Source organism: Phacochoerus africanus, chromosome X (genome assembly GCF_016906955.1).
Source record: "Phacochoerus africanus isolate WHEZ1 chromosome X, ROS_Pafr_v1, whole genome shotgun sequence".
Classification (NCBI taxonomy): domain Eukaryota; kingdom Metazoa; phylum Chordata; class Mammalia; order Artiodactyla; family Suidae; genus Phacochoerus; species Phacochoerus africanus.
In genome coordinates, this window is record NC_062560.1 from 61,367,937 (window position 1) to 61,380,677 (window position 12,741).

The window sequence follows — 12,741 nt, forward strand, 5'->3', positions numbered from 1 at the left end:
TTTCCAACCCTGCTGCCTGTGAAGGTTGCATTTCTATCATTACTCTTCCTTTCTCCTATCTCACAGAAATAGCTATTCTTCCCTGTCCCCTCAGATATCTTTAGTCATCTAACTCCTGAACTACCAAAATCTCTTAACTTCAATTCCGCTCCCACGCTTCTACACAGACCCAAATATCATTATGTCACCTTAATTCATAATGTTTTGACATCACTTTCTATACCTTCTTTCCATGCTCAACTACATGATTAAAACTAGCTTTGGGAGTTCCCATGGTGGGTCAGCAGAAATGAATCTGACTGGCATCCATGAGAACACGGGTTTGATCCCTGGCCCGGCTCAGTGGGTTAAGGATCCAGCATTGCCGCGAGCTGTGGTTGTAGGTCGCAGACGCGGCTCGGATCTGGCATTGCTGTGGCTGTGGCTGTGGCTGTGGCCGGAGGCAACAGCTCCGATTAGACCCCTAGCCTGGGAACCTCCATATGCCACGGGAGCGGCCCTCAAAAAGACCAAAACAAAAACAAAAACAGTTCTCAGAGTTCATTCACCTTTCTGCCTGCATCAAATCTATTTGAAAGGAAAAGTCTCCATTAAGGTTAAAAAGACTATGAAAGAAATAATGTTTGTAGGGGTTGTGGCGGGGGGAGTGTTATAGGATGAACACACACACACATGTGTTTATGTACACACAGAGCATATGCATATACATATATATACACATACACATACTACAAATATATTCTGCCCAAATTAGCACAAACCCACAAGCTTAAAAACCAAATCTGCTAAATCTGACCTAAACCACAGTTACTGAGCCCTATGGCTACTTCCTGCAAACAGTTGCATTACCTCTGTGACAAAGTCAATTGCAAGCTGCAAGAAGGACAGGTAAATATTGCTACAGGCAACTTAGGATTCTGTTTTTTAAAAAATTTAAATGTAAAACTTACTTATGACCTAAGGACACTGACCATGTTGTATGATTTCTACACAATACCCAGAATATCTTAGAAACTAAAAAAATACTAAATTTACAACTTAGGCAGGAAAACAGAGGCTTGCTTCACAGTGGTTTAATATGAACAGAGTTGAATATGACATTGTCTGACAGAAGAATGAACATTTTGCTGAATAAAAGCCCCAAGTCAGGATATATACACAGCAGAAATGGGGCCTCAGGCTCTCAGCACTTGTGCACAATGAAAGAAGGAATCTTTAAAAAAAAAAAAAGTAACAGAGGATACAAATGAAAAAGGCAGCAACAACACCAACATTGGGGAGGTGGGAAAGGGAGCAGAGCCTTTCTCGAGGGGCTGTTCAGCCCCTGGCACAGGCCCAGCAGCTAGAAAGCTGACCTGCCTCAGGGAACTTCAACATTTAGATGGCCTCTGAATCCCATGTCAAAATTCAATCCTAATCTCTCCGATCAGGGTCTTGTCAGAATCAGTAATCCTTTTCCCCCAAGACCCTATATAAAGAACTCCAATCCTTCCATGATAGGGATTCTAAGGAAAGAGCCCCACTTTTGACCTGACACCGGAGTTAACCTACTCCCGTGCCACCATTTGGGATAGATATGGGGCCCCAGCAAACAAACCACTACCTCCCAGACAGAAGCCCAGGAAAGTCGTCAGCCCTGATAAATTGCTTCAGACTCTAAGATTTAGAAATCTATACCCAGCTTGCGAACCCTAGCTCAACTTCCAGGAAGAATGCTGGAGTTCCGTGGGAAACAAGTGCAGGCAGTTCAATAACCCTGTGACCAAGCTGGGGAGGGCAGTGACAACTCTTGCCCCTAAGCCCCATTTAACAGCTCAAAGTGCTTAGGAGAAATCAGAGACTGTGTGGTTTGTTCATGTGTTTCTGCCCTGTGGCAGCACTAAATGGAATGGGGGGAAGGGAGAATGGAAGGAAGAGAGTGATGATGCCCTTCCCTACCACCGGGAGGTACCTGGAAAATGATCCACTCCAACCCTTCAGGGAGTTACCTGGCAGTGGTGAGTTTCCCCCAGCCCCAAAGCCACCAAACCTGCAAAGCTAACCCATAAAGTAGCAAGGGCTTGGGGAGGGAGAACTGCTGACTCAGCCTATGGTAATGACTCGCCTGCTGGTGAGCAAGAACAGGCAGCCAGAGTGGAGAGCCACAAAGGAGAGGGGCTAGGCAACAGGAGCTCCCCTACTGCCCTATGGCTTTCTTCTGACTCTGAAGCAGCCATGATGGGCCCAGAAAACCCAAACACATTGCGCCACACAAATGACTGCTTTGACTCTATCACTACTGCCATGAAAAACAACAAGGGAGAGAGAAAATAACAAAGGAAACTGTTGCGATAACTGGGATCAGGCCTGGAGAAAACAAAGGAGAGCTTTTGAGTCTCTGCCACCTTCCCCAAAAGGAAAAAGTTCATGCAGGTAGGAAAGGCAGGATGTTTCCCTGCTCGGCATTCCTGGTTAAACCTAAGAGTAAGAAAAATCCCCTGGACTTGCAGCATCAGTATGTATCCAAGTGCCTCACCAGCACAAGACACGCCCCCCACAAGGTCAGCCTTCTGGCATGGGTAAATGCCCAAGAAATTGCCTTCCAGTCCAATCCCCCCACCCACCCCCCAACCCCAAGCAAAGGGCATCTGCCTGTGTGGTTTCCCACCTCTCCTCAGAGAAGAGGATCCTAGCAGAGTGCCCATGGTATGGCAGGTACCAAGGAACACAATGCCAGACAGTCTTATCAGGCCAGGGGACGGGCAGCCAACTTCAGATCAAAGAGAGAGAGAGGCTTAGTGTAAAAACCAATGTCATTTCAGCAGGAAAGTAGAGGGCAAGTGGTGAGAGGGGCTCCTACTGGCGCACCTTCCCAGGGACGTAGTTCCTATCAATTGCCTCCTCCTGCAGGAACATGTGTAGGCAGCGTTCGTTCTGAGCCAGTGGGTGCCCAGCAATTCTGTAAAGAGACCAAGATGGTTATCAGTAGTATTTGGGATCAGAGAGAATTCACAGAGGAATGGGGTACTGATGTGGACAGGGGAAGAAGGGCAAAGTAGGCCCTGAGGTTCAAGTAAGTAGAAGACAGCAGCAGGGCACCACTTCAACCCTAATATTGCAGAGGGGAAGAGGAGAGAGGGGAAAGAGAGGAGGAAATCCCTAGACACATCCAACATGCAGTGCTTTCACAGACCCCAAGGTACAGAATCAAAATTCTATTCAAAGGAATGGCGTTTTACTGTCCAGTTAGCCCAGCACACAACTGGCACCATATCATATTACCCACTACAAAAGAGGAGAGAGGAGTTCCTATCATGGCTCAATGGAAACGAATCTGGCTAGTAACCAAAGGATGCAGGTTTGACCCCTGGCCTGACTCAGTGGGTTAAGGATCTGGCGTTGCTGTGAGCTGTGTTGTAGGTCGCAAACACGGCTTGGATCTGGCATAGCTGTGGCTATGGCGTAGGCCAGTGGCTACAGCTCCAATTCAACCTCTAGTCTGGGAACCTCCATATGCCGGAGGTGTGGCCCTAAAAAAAAAAAAAAAAAAAAAAAGAGGAGAGAGATGAAACATACAGAAAGACCAAGATGGCAAAAGAAGCAAGAGGAAGCCTCAGGAACTTGACTTACTTGTTAATAAACTGTTCGAGGCCCTGCCTCCTTTCTTCAATAAAGGACTCCTCAAAGATCCCTTCGTCTCCTCGAAAAGGGAGCTGCCGCTTTAAGGCTTTCCCAGGTAGTGGTGGTACTACAATCTGAAAGTAGACACAAAATATCAGTCACACAAGAGAGGACAGAGAGGGAATGAGATGGCAAAGCACTGTGTACTTCATTTCTATCAGGCAGCGGGTCCATCCTATGTATGGCCGGCATCATGCAGGAACTGAGACCATAAAAACAGTCAGGATGGCTCAGGTCATAAATTAATTCAACTCTGTTTTTGTGGGAAGACAGGTTTGCCATCTCAAAAGAAAGGAAATAAAAGTCCAAACATTCCTCATGTTCTTTAACAGTCCACCACCATCCAAGAATTTAGCTCTACTTTCCATTTTTAACACCCATAGGAATTAAGTTGTATGACTTTACTAGCGACTAAGTCAAGCAATACTGTTTCTTCATAACTTCTCGTGAACATAGCACTTTCAAGTTTCAAAGAGTATCACCCAAACCCAATATATTGGGATTTGGTAGATAGAGTGTGTTCACCCTCTCTACTGCCTTCAAGATTTTATAGATAGATCATAGATCATAATCTTATGCCTTCTAAGCCTATGTAGATCTCCTCCCCTAAGGGTGCCACACAAGGAAAAAGGCCATACCTTACTATCTCGCTCCAGCTCATTTTTTAGCCACTCAAAGTCACTGTAGCGCCGCCGTACACAGGACTCCTTCAGCTTGAAGATAGGTAGATTTGTCTACAGGGAAGAAAGAGAAGAGAGATGCTAAGTAACATTCAGCCCCTGACAGCCACCTGCCAGAACCACTTGAACAGGACATAAAAAACAGCTCCTATGGACCATGCTCTTATAACCCTTTCAAAACACCACGGTGTGAATACCAATCCTTACCACATCCATCCTTCACATGTGGTGATTAGAAGTCTCTTGCTGCGGGAGTTCCCATTGTGGCTCAGTGGTTAACGAACCCGACTAACATCCACGAGGACACAGGTTCAATCCTTGGCCTCACTCAGTGGGTTAAGGATCCGGTGCTGCCATGAACTGTGGTGTAGATGGCAGACACAGCTCAGATCCTGCGTTACTGTGGCTACAGCGTAGGCTGGCAGCTGCAGCTCAAATTCAATCACTAGTCCAGGAACTTCCATATGGCGCAAGTGCAACCCTAAAAAAAAAAGTCCCTTGCTATTTAGAATTTATCCTACAAACAGACTTGAAGTTATGCATAAACATGTGTGTACAAAGGTTTTCACTGAGTTTTCTCATTTGTAACAATAATATATGTCCATCAAAAGGTAACTGCTTAAATAAATTATGGTATACATGTACAGTGGAATACAACTATGAAAATAATGTGAAAGGTATCTATGCCCCAATATGAAAAGATATTAAAATCAAGGTATAGAACAGTATATACAGCCTACCTCTGTGTTTTTAAAAGGGATATACATATATATAAATATTTGTTCTGAAAAGATACTGGTAAAAGTGACTGATTTTGGAGAATAAGACTAGACAACTGGAATGGATAGGTCACATTTTCATGGTACAATCTGAACTCATCATGTGCATGTATTACATTTTTTTTTTGTCTTTTTAGGGCCACATGCGCAGTACACGGAGGTTCCCAGGCTAGGGGTCGAATTGGAGCTACAGCTGCTGGCCTATACCACAGTCACAGCAACGCCAGATCCAAGCCATGTCTGCGACCTACACCACAGCTCATGCAACACTGGATCTTTAACCTACTGAGTGAGGCCAGGGATTGAACCTGCGTCCTCATGGATGCTAGTCAGATATGTTTCCTCTGAGCCACGACAAGAACTCCATACATTTTCAAATGAAAAGTGGGAGTTGCCGTCGTGGCGCAGTGGTTAACGAATCCGACTAGGAACCATGAGGTTGGGGGTTCGGTCCCTGCCCCTGCTCAGTGGGTTAACGATCCGGCGTTGCCGTGAGCAGTGGTGTAGATCGCGGCTCGGATCCCGAGTTGCTGTGGCTCTGGCGTAGGCCAGTGGCTACAGCTCCGATCTGACCCCTAGCCTGGGAACCTCCACATGCCGCAGGAGCGGCCCAAAGAAATAGGAAAAAGACAAAAAAATAAATAAATAAATAAACAAATGAAAAGTGAATTTATGTTTTTTGTAAAGAACGAGATAAGCACCTCCTAGGTATGCCTTCCTCTGCTTTGCCTGTTCAAATCCTCTCCATTCTACAAGTCCCAGCTCAAGTCCCATTTCATCCAGAAAATCTGTCCTGACCACACCAGCTTTGCTTCTCTCCTCTGAACTCCTATGACACTTATACTTTAGCACTGCCTGACACACCATTGTTTTATGCATTATGTTAGTCTTGCTACATAACTAAATTATAATTTCATTGAAATCAGGATCCATGACTACTTCTACATCTCCCTAAAAGCAGACTATGGAAGTTACTCAGTGAATATTCAGTTGATTAACAGAGGCCCTATGTATCTGTTTACCCTCTCCTTATCCAGAAAGTGCTGCAGAAATTACATTAAGTTGGCTTACCACAGTTTGATCCCTGATATAAATCAGCTTATTCTCACATCTTAATCATTAAGAATTTTCCATAAAAAACTTCAAAAAAGAATTTTCCAAAGGCTCCAATCCCCAACAATCCCAAAGCCCTGATCTTCACTCTTATCCACAAGTTCTAAATAGGAATGGCCAAACAAATGCATTAATACTGACTATATTTCCCACCAGCCAATTCGAATTGGCAGATGGAAATAAAAGGAACTACTTTCTCTCCTTTCTCCACAACTAACTCAGAGTGGGAAAAAAAAGCATCTTGGAGCTATGCTATAGCTTCACACATTCCTACGTCATGCTTTATAGTCCTCAAGTCTGGAAATTGCCTTTTCAGGATCTAGTTCTTGGTATACAGCATCAAAAGGCAAATAACTGGCCAACTTACATTAGTTAACAACTCTACTCAGGATTGAGGTCGAAGGAATGTCAATGGATCAAAGTGGAGTGTGATACAGGTAACATAATATTTTATTACCGAAACTAGTCCTTAGAAGAATAAATAAGAAAATGAGAACAGTGGCTTCTTCGGAAAGGGGAATCTCTGGAGGGCAAAGGGGGAGAGGAAGACTTGGTTTTTACAGTACAGTTGACATTTGAACAATACAGGTTTGAACTGCGTGGGTCCACATACATAGAGATTTTTCTCCAATAAATATAGTTTATCTTTTTTGTACCTTTTGAATTTTGTACCACATGCATGTATTAACCATTCAAAATAAGCCAATATAGAGAACATTCTCAGAATCCCGCACCAAATATAGATGTATATCAAATCATCACATTGTATACCTTAAACCTAGACAATGTTACCTGTCAATTATATCCCAATAAAGCTAGGGGTAAAAATATATCATGCAAGAAAAAGGCCCTTCAGTATCATATAATTCTAAGTTTCCACCAGAGTTCATTACAAATACTGTGATCCCCAAACAGTAGAACCTTAAATAGTAGGCTTTTACAGAAGCCAACAGAAGGCCCTAAGGAAAAAAAAATGCTGAGCAGATTCTTCCAAGACACAGTGAAACCACCCACTGCCATTTTGTGGACTTCCTCCTTTGACTTACAAAAATGCTATTCTTTCCCTACTCCCCCCACACGATGGTGACAATAATGGCCTTTCATCTCAGCACCTAGCCATCAAAGGAAGGGGCTACTATGTACTGGGATACTCTCCCAGCTCCAACCTACAAACTATATGAGGAAGACAGGATTGTGTAGTACAGGATATAGAGTCCTTTGGCTCTGATCCACACAAAATCAAGGGAAAGGAGAAAAAGGAGCAAATTCAAGTCCACCAGACAACTGACATTTGAATTTTTTATTTGTTTGTTTGTTTTTCTTTTTTAGCCACTCTTGCGGCATAAGGAAGTTCCAGGGCCAGGGATCAAACCTGCACCATAGCAGTGGCCCAAGCCACTGCAGCGACAATGTCAGATCCTTAACCTGCTGAGCCAGAAGAGAACTCCCAAAACCGACAATTGAAAAGCTCCATATATATCATGTGAAGTCACTAGGACACCTCTCCAGACTCTTTATTTCTTTGGGGGGGGGGGGAGTGGGGTTCCTTCCCTGAGCTATTATACAAAGAAAAAACGTCAGTACCATTTTCTTCTACCATACACAATGCCTAACTCTCAAAGCCCATTCTCTGAGTCTCAGGCTCCCTATAGTGCCTACCAATTTAAAACTGGATGATTTTACCAACTTTCCTCTTTTTTGATAAAATATTAAATATTAAAAGCCTATATAGCCATACAAATTAACATAAGTACAAATTAACTCAAACCCACAGAATTAGGAACTGCAATCAACCCTATCATCGCTATACAATTTGTAATTGTGGAAAGGACTGATGAAAAGCTTAGTGGGTAGAAAAAAACTTGTACACTAAAGTTTTGCAACTAAGCATTGCCAAAGAGACTAAAGTGTAGTGGAAAGAGTATGATGGGCTTTGGATCAGATCAACCTGCATTCAAATCCCAGCCCTGCCACTTATTAGTTATGTGTACTTGGGCAAGTTAAACTGCATTCCTCCTGAGCTTCCTATCTGTAAAAAGGGTGTTTTTGTAAGGATTTGAAAACTAAAACTTGGAGTTTCCATCGTGCCGCAGTGGAAACAAATCTAACTAGCATCCATGAGGACACAGAGTCCCCGGCCTTCCAAAATGAGTTAAGGATCCAGCGTTGCCGTGAGCTGTGGTGTAGGTCACAGATGCGGTTTGGATCTGGCGTGGCTATGGCTGTGGCACAGGCCAGCAGCAACAGCTCCGATTAGACCCCAAGCCTGGGAACCTCCATATGCCTCAGGTGCAGCCCTAAAAAGATAGGAAAAAAAAAAAACTAAAACGTAATTCAGTGCCTGGCTCACAGTAGGCACCAGATGAACAGTCCTTGCAGTTACTACTAGTCTGAAGAAGAGAACAATTCCGTTCATAATCCCTATGGTTCTTGGGTTATACATCAAGACAATGTCTTCAAAACCCTACAGCAGAGTTCTTAAAATGAACAAGTTACGCCCAGGCTTCCTCAGGTAATTAGGTTCTCTACCACTAACAATTCCCAGCTTTTATCATATTTTGAGGGATCTACCTCCCATTCTTCCCCAGAGAGATGATTTCGAACAGTCCTCTTATAGAGAAGTTTTTCTCATTTTTTGCTATCAGCGTTTCTTCAGTTTGGACTTCGCCAAACTTGAATTTGGAGATGATCATTTCTCAATTTGATTTCAAAAACCCAGATGGGAGAGCACACTCTCTCATTCAATTCATTCAATCAAAAATGAAAGCACATACACTCTTTTAGGTCTTCAAATGCTGTTTGAGCAGCATGCTGTCCATAGAGAATATTCTGGCCCTCTAGTCTGAGAAGAAAACATAAGGAAAATTAGAAAACGGCTCTCAAACTTTTTGCCTGTAACCACTTCAATGAGGCCAAAGAACCTGCAAACCATGTACTCTGCACATTCCATCCTAGCGTTGTGGACTAAGAACTAGAGAATAAAGTCCTCTGTAGTGCACACTGGAAGAAGCCATTCCTGGGGCAGTCTTGAAATGTCAGATGTTAAAGTTAAATACAGACCAGGGATTAATATAATGAATCCAAAAGGTTAACCTAGAGCAGAAAGGGCAAACGGCCATTTATATACAGAAAACCCAAATGAGAGCCAGTAAATATTGAAATAAACATTCTGGATACTTGAAATCTAAAGGGTCAGCACAGGATGAGGGCAGCAACTGACAAGCCACCAATCTGAGTGCAAGGTCAGGTTTTCCAGTGAGCATGTAGTACCTGAGAAAACTTAAGCATAAAACACTTCTCTCCTTCAGATGTTAATTCTACACAAGTCTGGGAAGCACTCAGTCCAAGGGGACTCTCCTAGAAGAGTCTCTCCACCAAGCCCACTGTCTTCCTTTCCTGGTGTCTCTCTTCCCTTTAATCCAGGCTCTGCTTAATGCCATCATCCAGGGAGACCTCATTAGGAGGAAGCCAGGCCTTCCGGTTCCCCCTCTTCAGGCTGACTTCCCACAACCTAGTTTAGTAATGGGACCCCCGCCTTGGCTTGCCATCACCAGCTCTTTTCCACTCTTCCTTAACCCCTTGTGTTGCTACAGTTCTGATCCCTATTTCCTTGAATGTATCACTCTAATCCTCTCCATCCTTCCTACCGCCTTCAGTCATGCTTCATTTCTTGCTCATGGCTACTTGCTTTCCCTCAAGCCAGTCTGATGTCCCCCTCAGGAGTTTTCTGTATCCTCGGGCCACAACCGAGTGTGCAGACCTCTCTGCAAACCTGTAACACCCCATCCCCCAAATGACCCCTCAAGCGCCTTCTCCACCATTAGCCGTCCCTATGGCAGCCTCCCCCCCCGCCACAGTCCTCCCCGCCCAGCCGCCCGGTCCCCCCTTAGCTGTCTCCCTCACCCCGTGACTCACCCGCATGCGAACCTCATAGGTGGTGAAGCGTGCCCGGCCCACGCCCACCGTCTGTGGATTAAAGATGTCGATCTCTAGGAAGTTACTTGGCGGCCCGTAAGCGTCGGTCAGGTCCTGCGGCTTCGAGTTAAGGCGCCGAGTGTCAGCTACTGCCGTGTCCGACATCTTTCCGAAGGAGAAACCGGGACCGGGGAAGGGGGGGTGGGGGACAGAAGCCGGAGGCAGGAGCGCGCACGGCCCCTCCCGCTTGCAAAATAACCAGCCAACCTACTGACGGCGGCACCGCGTGCGCGCGCCCACGCACGCACGCACGCACGCTGCCGCTGCCCGGGGCCGGGCACTCTGAATAGCGGCCATGAGGTAGTTTGGAAGTGCTGTCGGAGGAGGCCTCATTCAGACTTCCGGGCGGTGTTACTGGCCGCCCCGGAACCTGCATTTCCAATACGCACACCCCTAGTGTCCTGGGAAGCACTATAGGCGAGATCCGCCAATCGCTGCTCCTCAGCCCAAGAAATTGTCTTACACCATGCGTCAATCTGCAGTGGGCACTGCCCCGCAAGCTTGGATTCTGCAGTGATAGGACGAAGCCCCGTGACCTGAATAAGTAGCGGTTTTGCACGAAAGTAGAAGGGTGGTCTCCGGAGGGTGGGGTTCCGACAATAGTATTAAGAACCTAGAACGCAGCCCAGCCACTTGTGCTACTGATAGTTTCAATTCATTTCACACGCAATTGAGCCCTATTTATGGTGCCAAGAAAGCAGTGAGCATGAGGTCAAAAAAGACGATTTCTCATTCTCACTTCTTAGGAAAATTTGGGCATATCTTTATCCTCCACTTGTTGCCACATAAAAGCTAATTTCAAGTGTTCTCAGCAAACCAAGGGCATTTCTTTCAATACCTTCTATTTCTGTTCTGCAAAACTCCACACTTGGCACTCCTCTGAGGTTGCTTGCTTGCAGCCCGTAATGGAGATAGAATATGTGTCTTCATGAGAATATCTATAGAAATACTAGTATTTATATGACAAATTTACACATAGCCCATTTAAAGGGAGTAGCGCCCATATCAATAGTGCTAATTTTAGGTCATCCTTTCTCCTCTTTGCACCAGCACTCTTCTGCTCAAAAAAAAAAAAAAAAATTCCCATATTATTGATGCCTGAAATTCTTTCAATGGAGTACAAGGCCCTATAATTTCACAATTAAGTTATTTAATTCAATTTAACTGATATCTCCTAAGCAACTACTTATGTGTCAGGCACCATGCTAAATAATAAAGACCTAGAGTTCAGTAAGAGTCCCTGCTCTCAAGGAGTTAACATTCTAGAAAGGGAGATAAGTGAATAAAACTATGATAATGTGACAAATACAAAATAAATGAATGTTCAAAGCAGTGCAGAGGACATGAATACTTGGAGGAGTTAGGGAAGGCTTCCTAGAGGAGGAAATATGTGAGTTTGACACACATGAAAAGATGTAAAGGACAACCAGGAGTAGAAATGGGGAAAGGTAATTTCTTGCAGAAGGAATAGCATATGCAAAGGCATCCAGCTAAGAAACAGCATGATATTTTAGGAAATTGTCATCAATTCAGGTTGTGTAATGGAAGTACTTAGAGAGGTAGGCTGGCTGGGGATGGGCAGAAGAGGATCCTTCTATTTTAAGCAAAGGATCTTTGACTTTATGATGAAGGCAATAAGGGAGCCACAGAAAGATCTTCAACAGAAAAAAGACATGATCAGATTTGTGTTTTAGAAGGATTCTTTTGCAGGCAAGATGGAAAATGTAGTTGAGTTAAATGTGACCAATTATGAGCATACATATGGTAGCACATGGATCAGGTGGTGGGAATGGAGAAAAGGGAAAAGGCTGAGATCAAGGAAATAAAATAGGAGTTGTATTTGATTAGATATAGTGGTAATATAGTATAGAGCTTAAATATGTGGGCTATGGACTTAGGCTGCCTGAGTTTAAATCCTTGCTTCATAGCTGTATATCATTTTTTTAAGGGCCACACCCACAGCACATGGAAGTCCCCTGGCTAGGGGTGTGGGATCCAAGCCACATCTGTGACATACACCACAGCTCAAGGCAACACTGAATCCTTAAATCACTGAGCAAGGCCAGGGATCAAACCCAAGTCCTCATGGATACTGGTTGGGTTCCTTACTGCTGAGCCACAACAGGAACTCCCTTAGCTGTATGACCTTGAACATGTTATCCAACAAGTTTTCCTCCTCTGTAAAATGGAAATAAGACTAAAAGCTACCTCTGGGGCTTTTGTGAGAATTAAATTAAATATGTGCTAACAGTAAGTGTTCAGTAACTATTAGCTATTACTGCTATTTGAGGGGAGAGGGAACAAATAGATACAATGACTCCTAGGCTTCTGATTTAGGTAACTAGGTGGATGCTGGTACCACCAATCAAAATTGGAATTACAGGGAGTTCCCGTTGTGGTTCAGCAGAAACGAATCTGACTAGCATCCATGGGGACACAGGTTTGATCCCTGGCCTTGCTCAATGGGTTAAGGATCCGGCATTGCCATGAGCTGTGGTGTAGGTCGCAGAAGCTGCTAGGATCCTGTGTTGCTG

At 44.4% G+C, this 12,741-nt stretch overlaps 1 protein-coding gene across 1 annotated transcript; it reads right to left on the bottom strand.

The window, feature by feature from the left end:
- Nucleotides 1-1,058: 1,058 nt before the first annotated feature.
- Nucleotides 1,059-10,424, bottom strand: SNX12 (sorting nexin 12). The gene is made up of 4 exons (XM_047765231.1): nucleotides 10,148-10,424; nucleotides 4,299-4,394; nucleotides 3,610-3,734; nucleotides 1,059-2,938 (listed from the first exon to the last, which is right to left on the bottom strand). The coding sequence occupies exons 1-4, from the start codon at nucleotides 10,310-10,312 to the stop codon at nucleotides 2,836-2,838; spliced, it is 489 nt and encodes a 162-aa protein (XP_047621187.1). The 5' UTR covers nucleotides 10,313-10,424; the 3' UTR covers nucleotides 1,059-2,835.
- Between the last annotated feature and the right edge of the window lie 2,317 nt (nucleotides 10,425-12,741).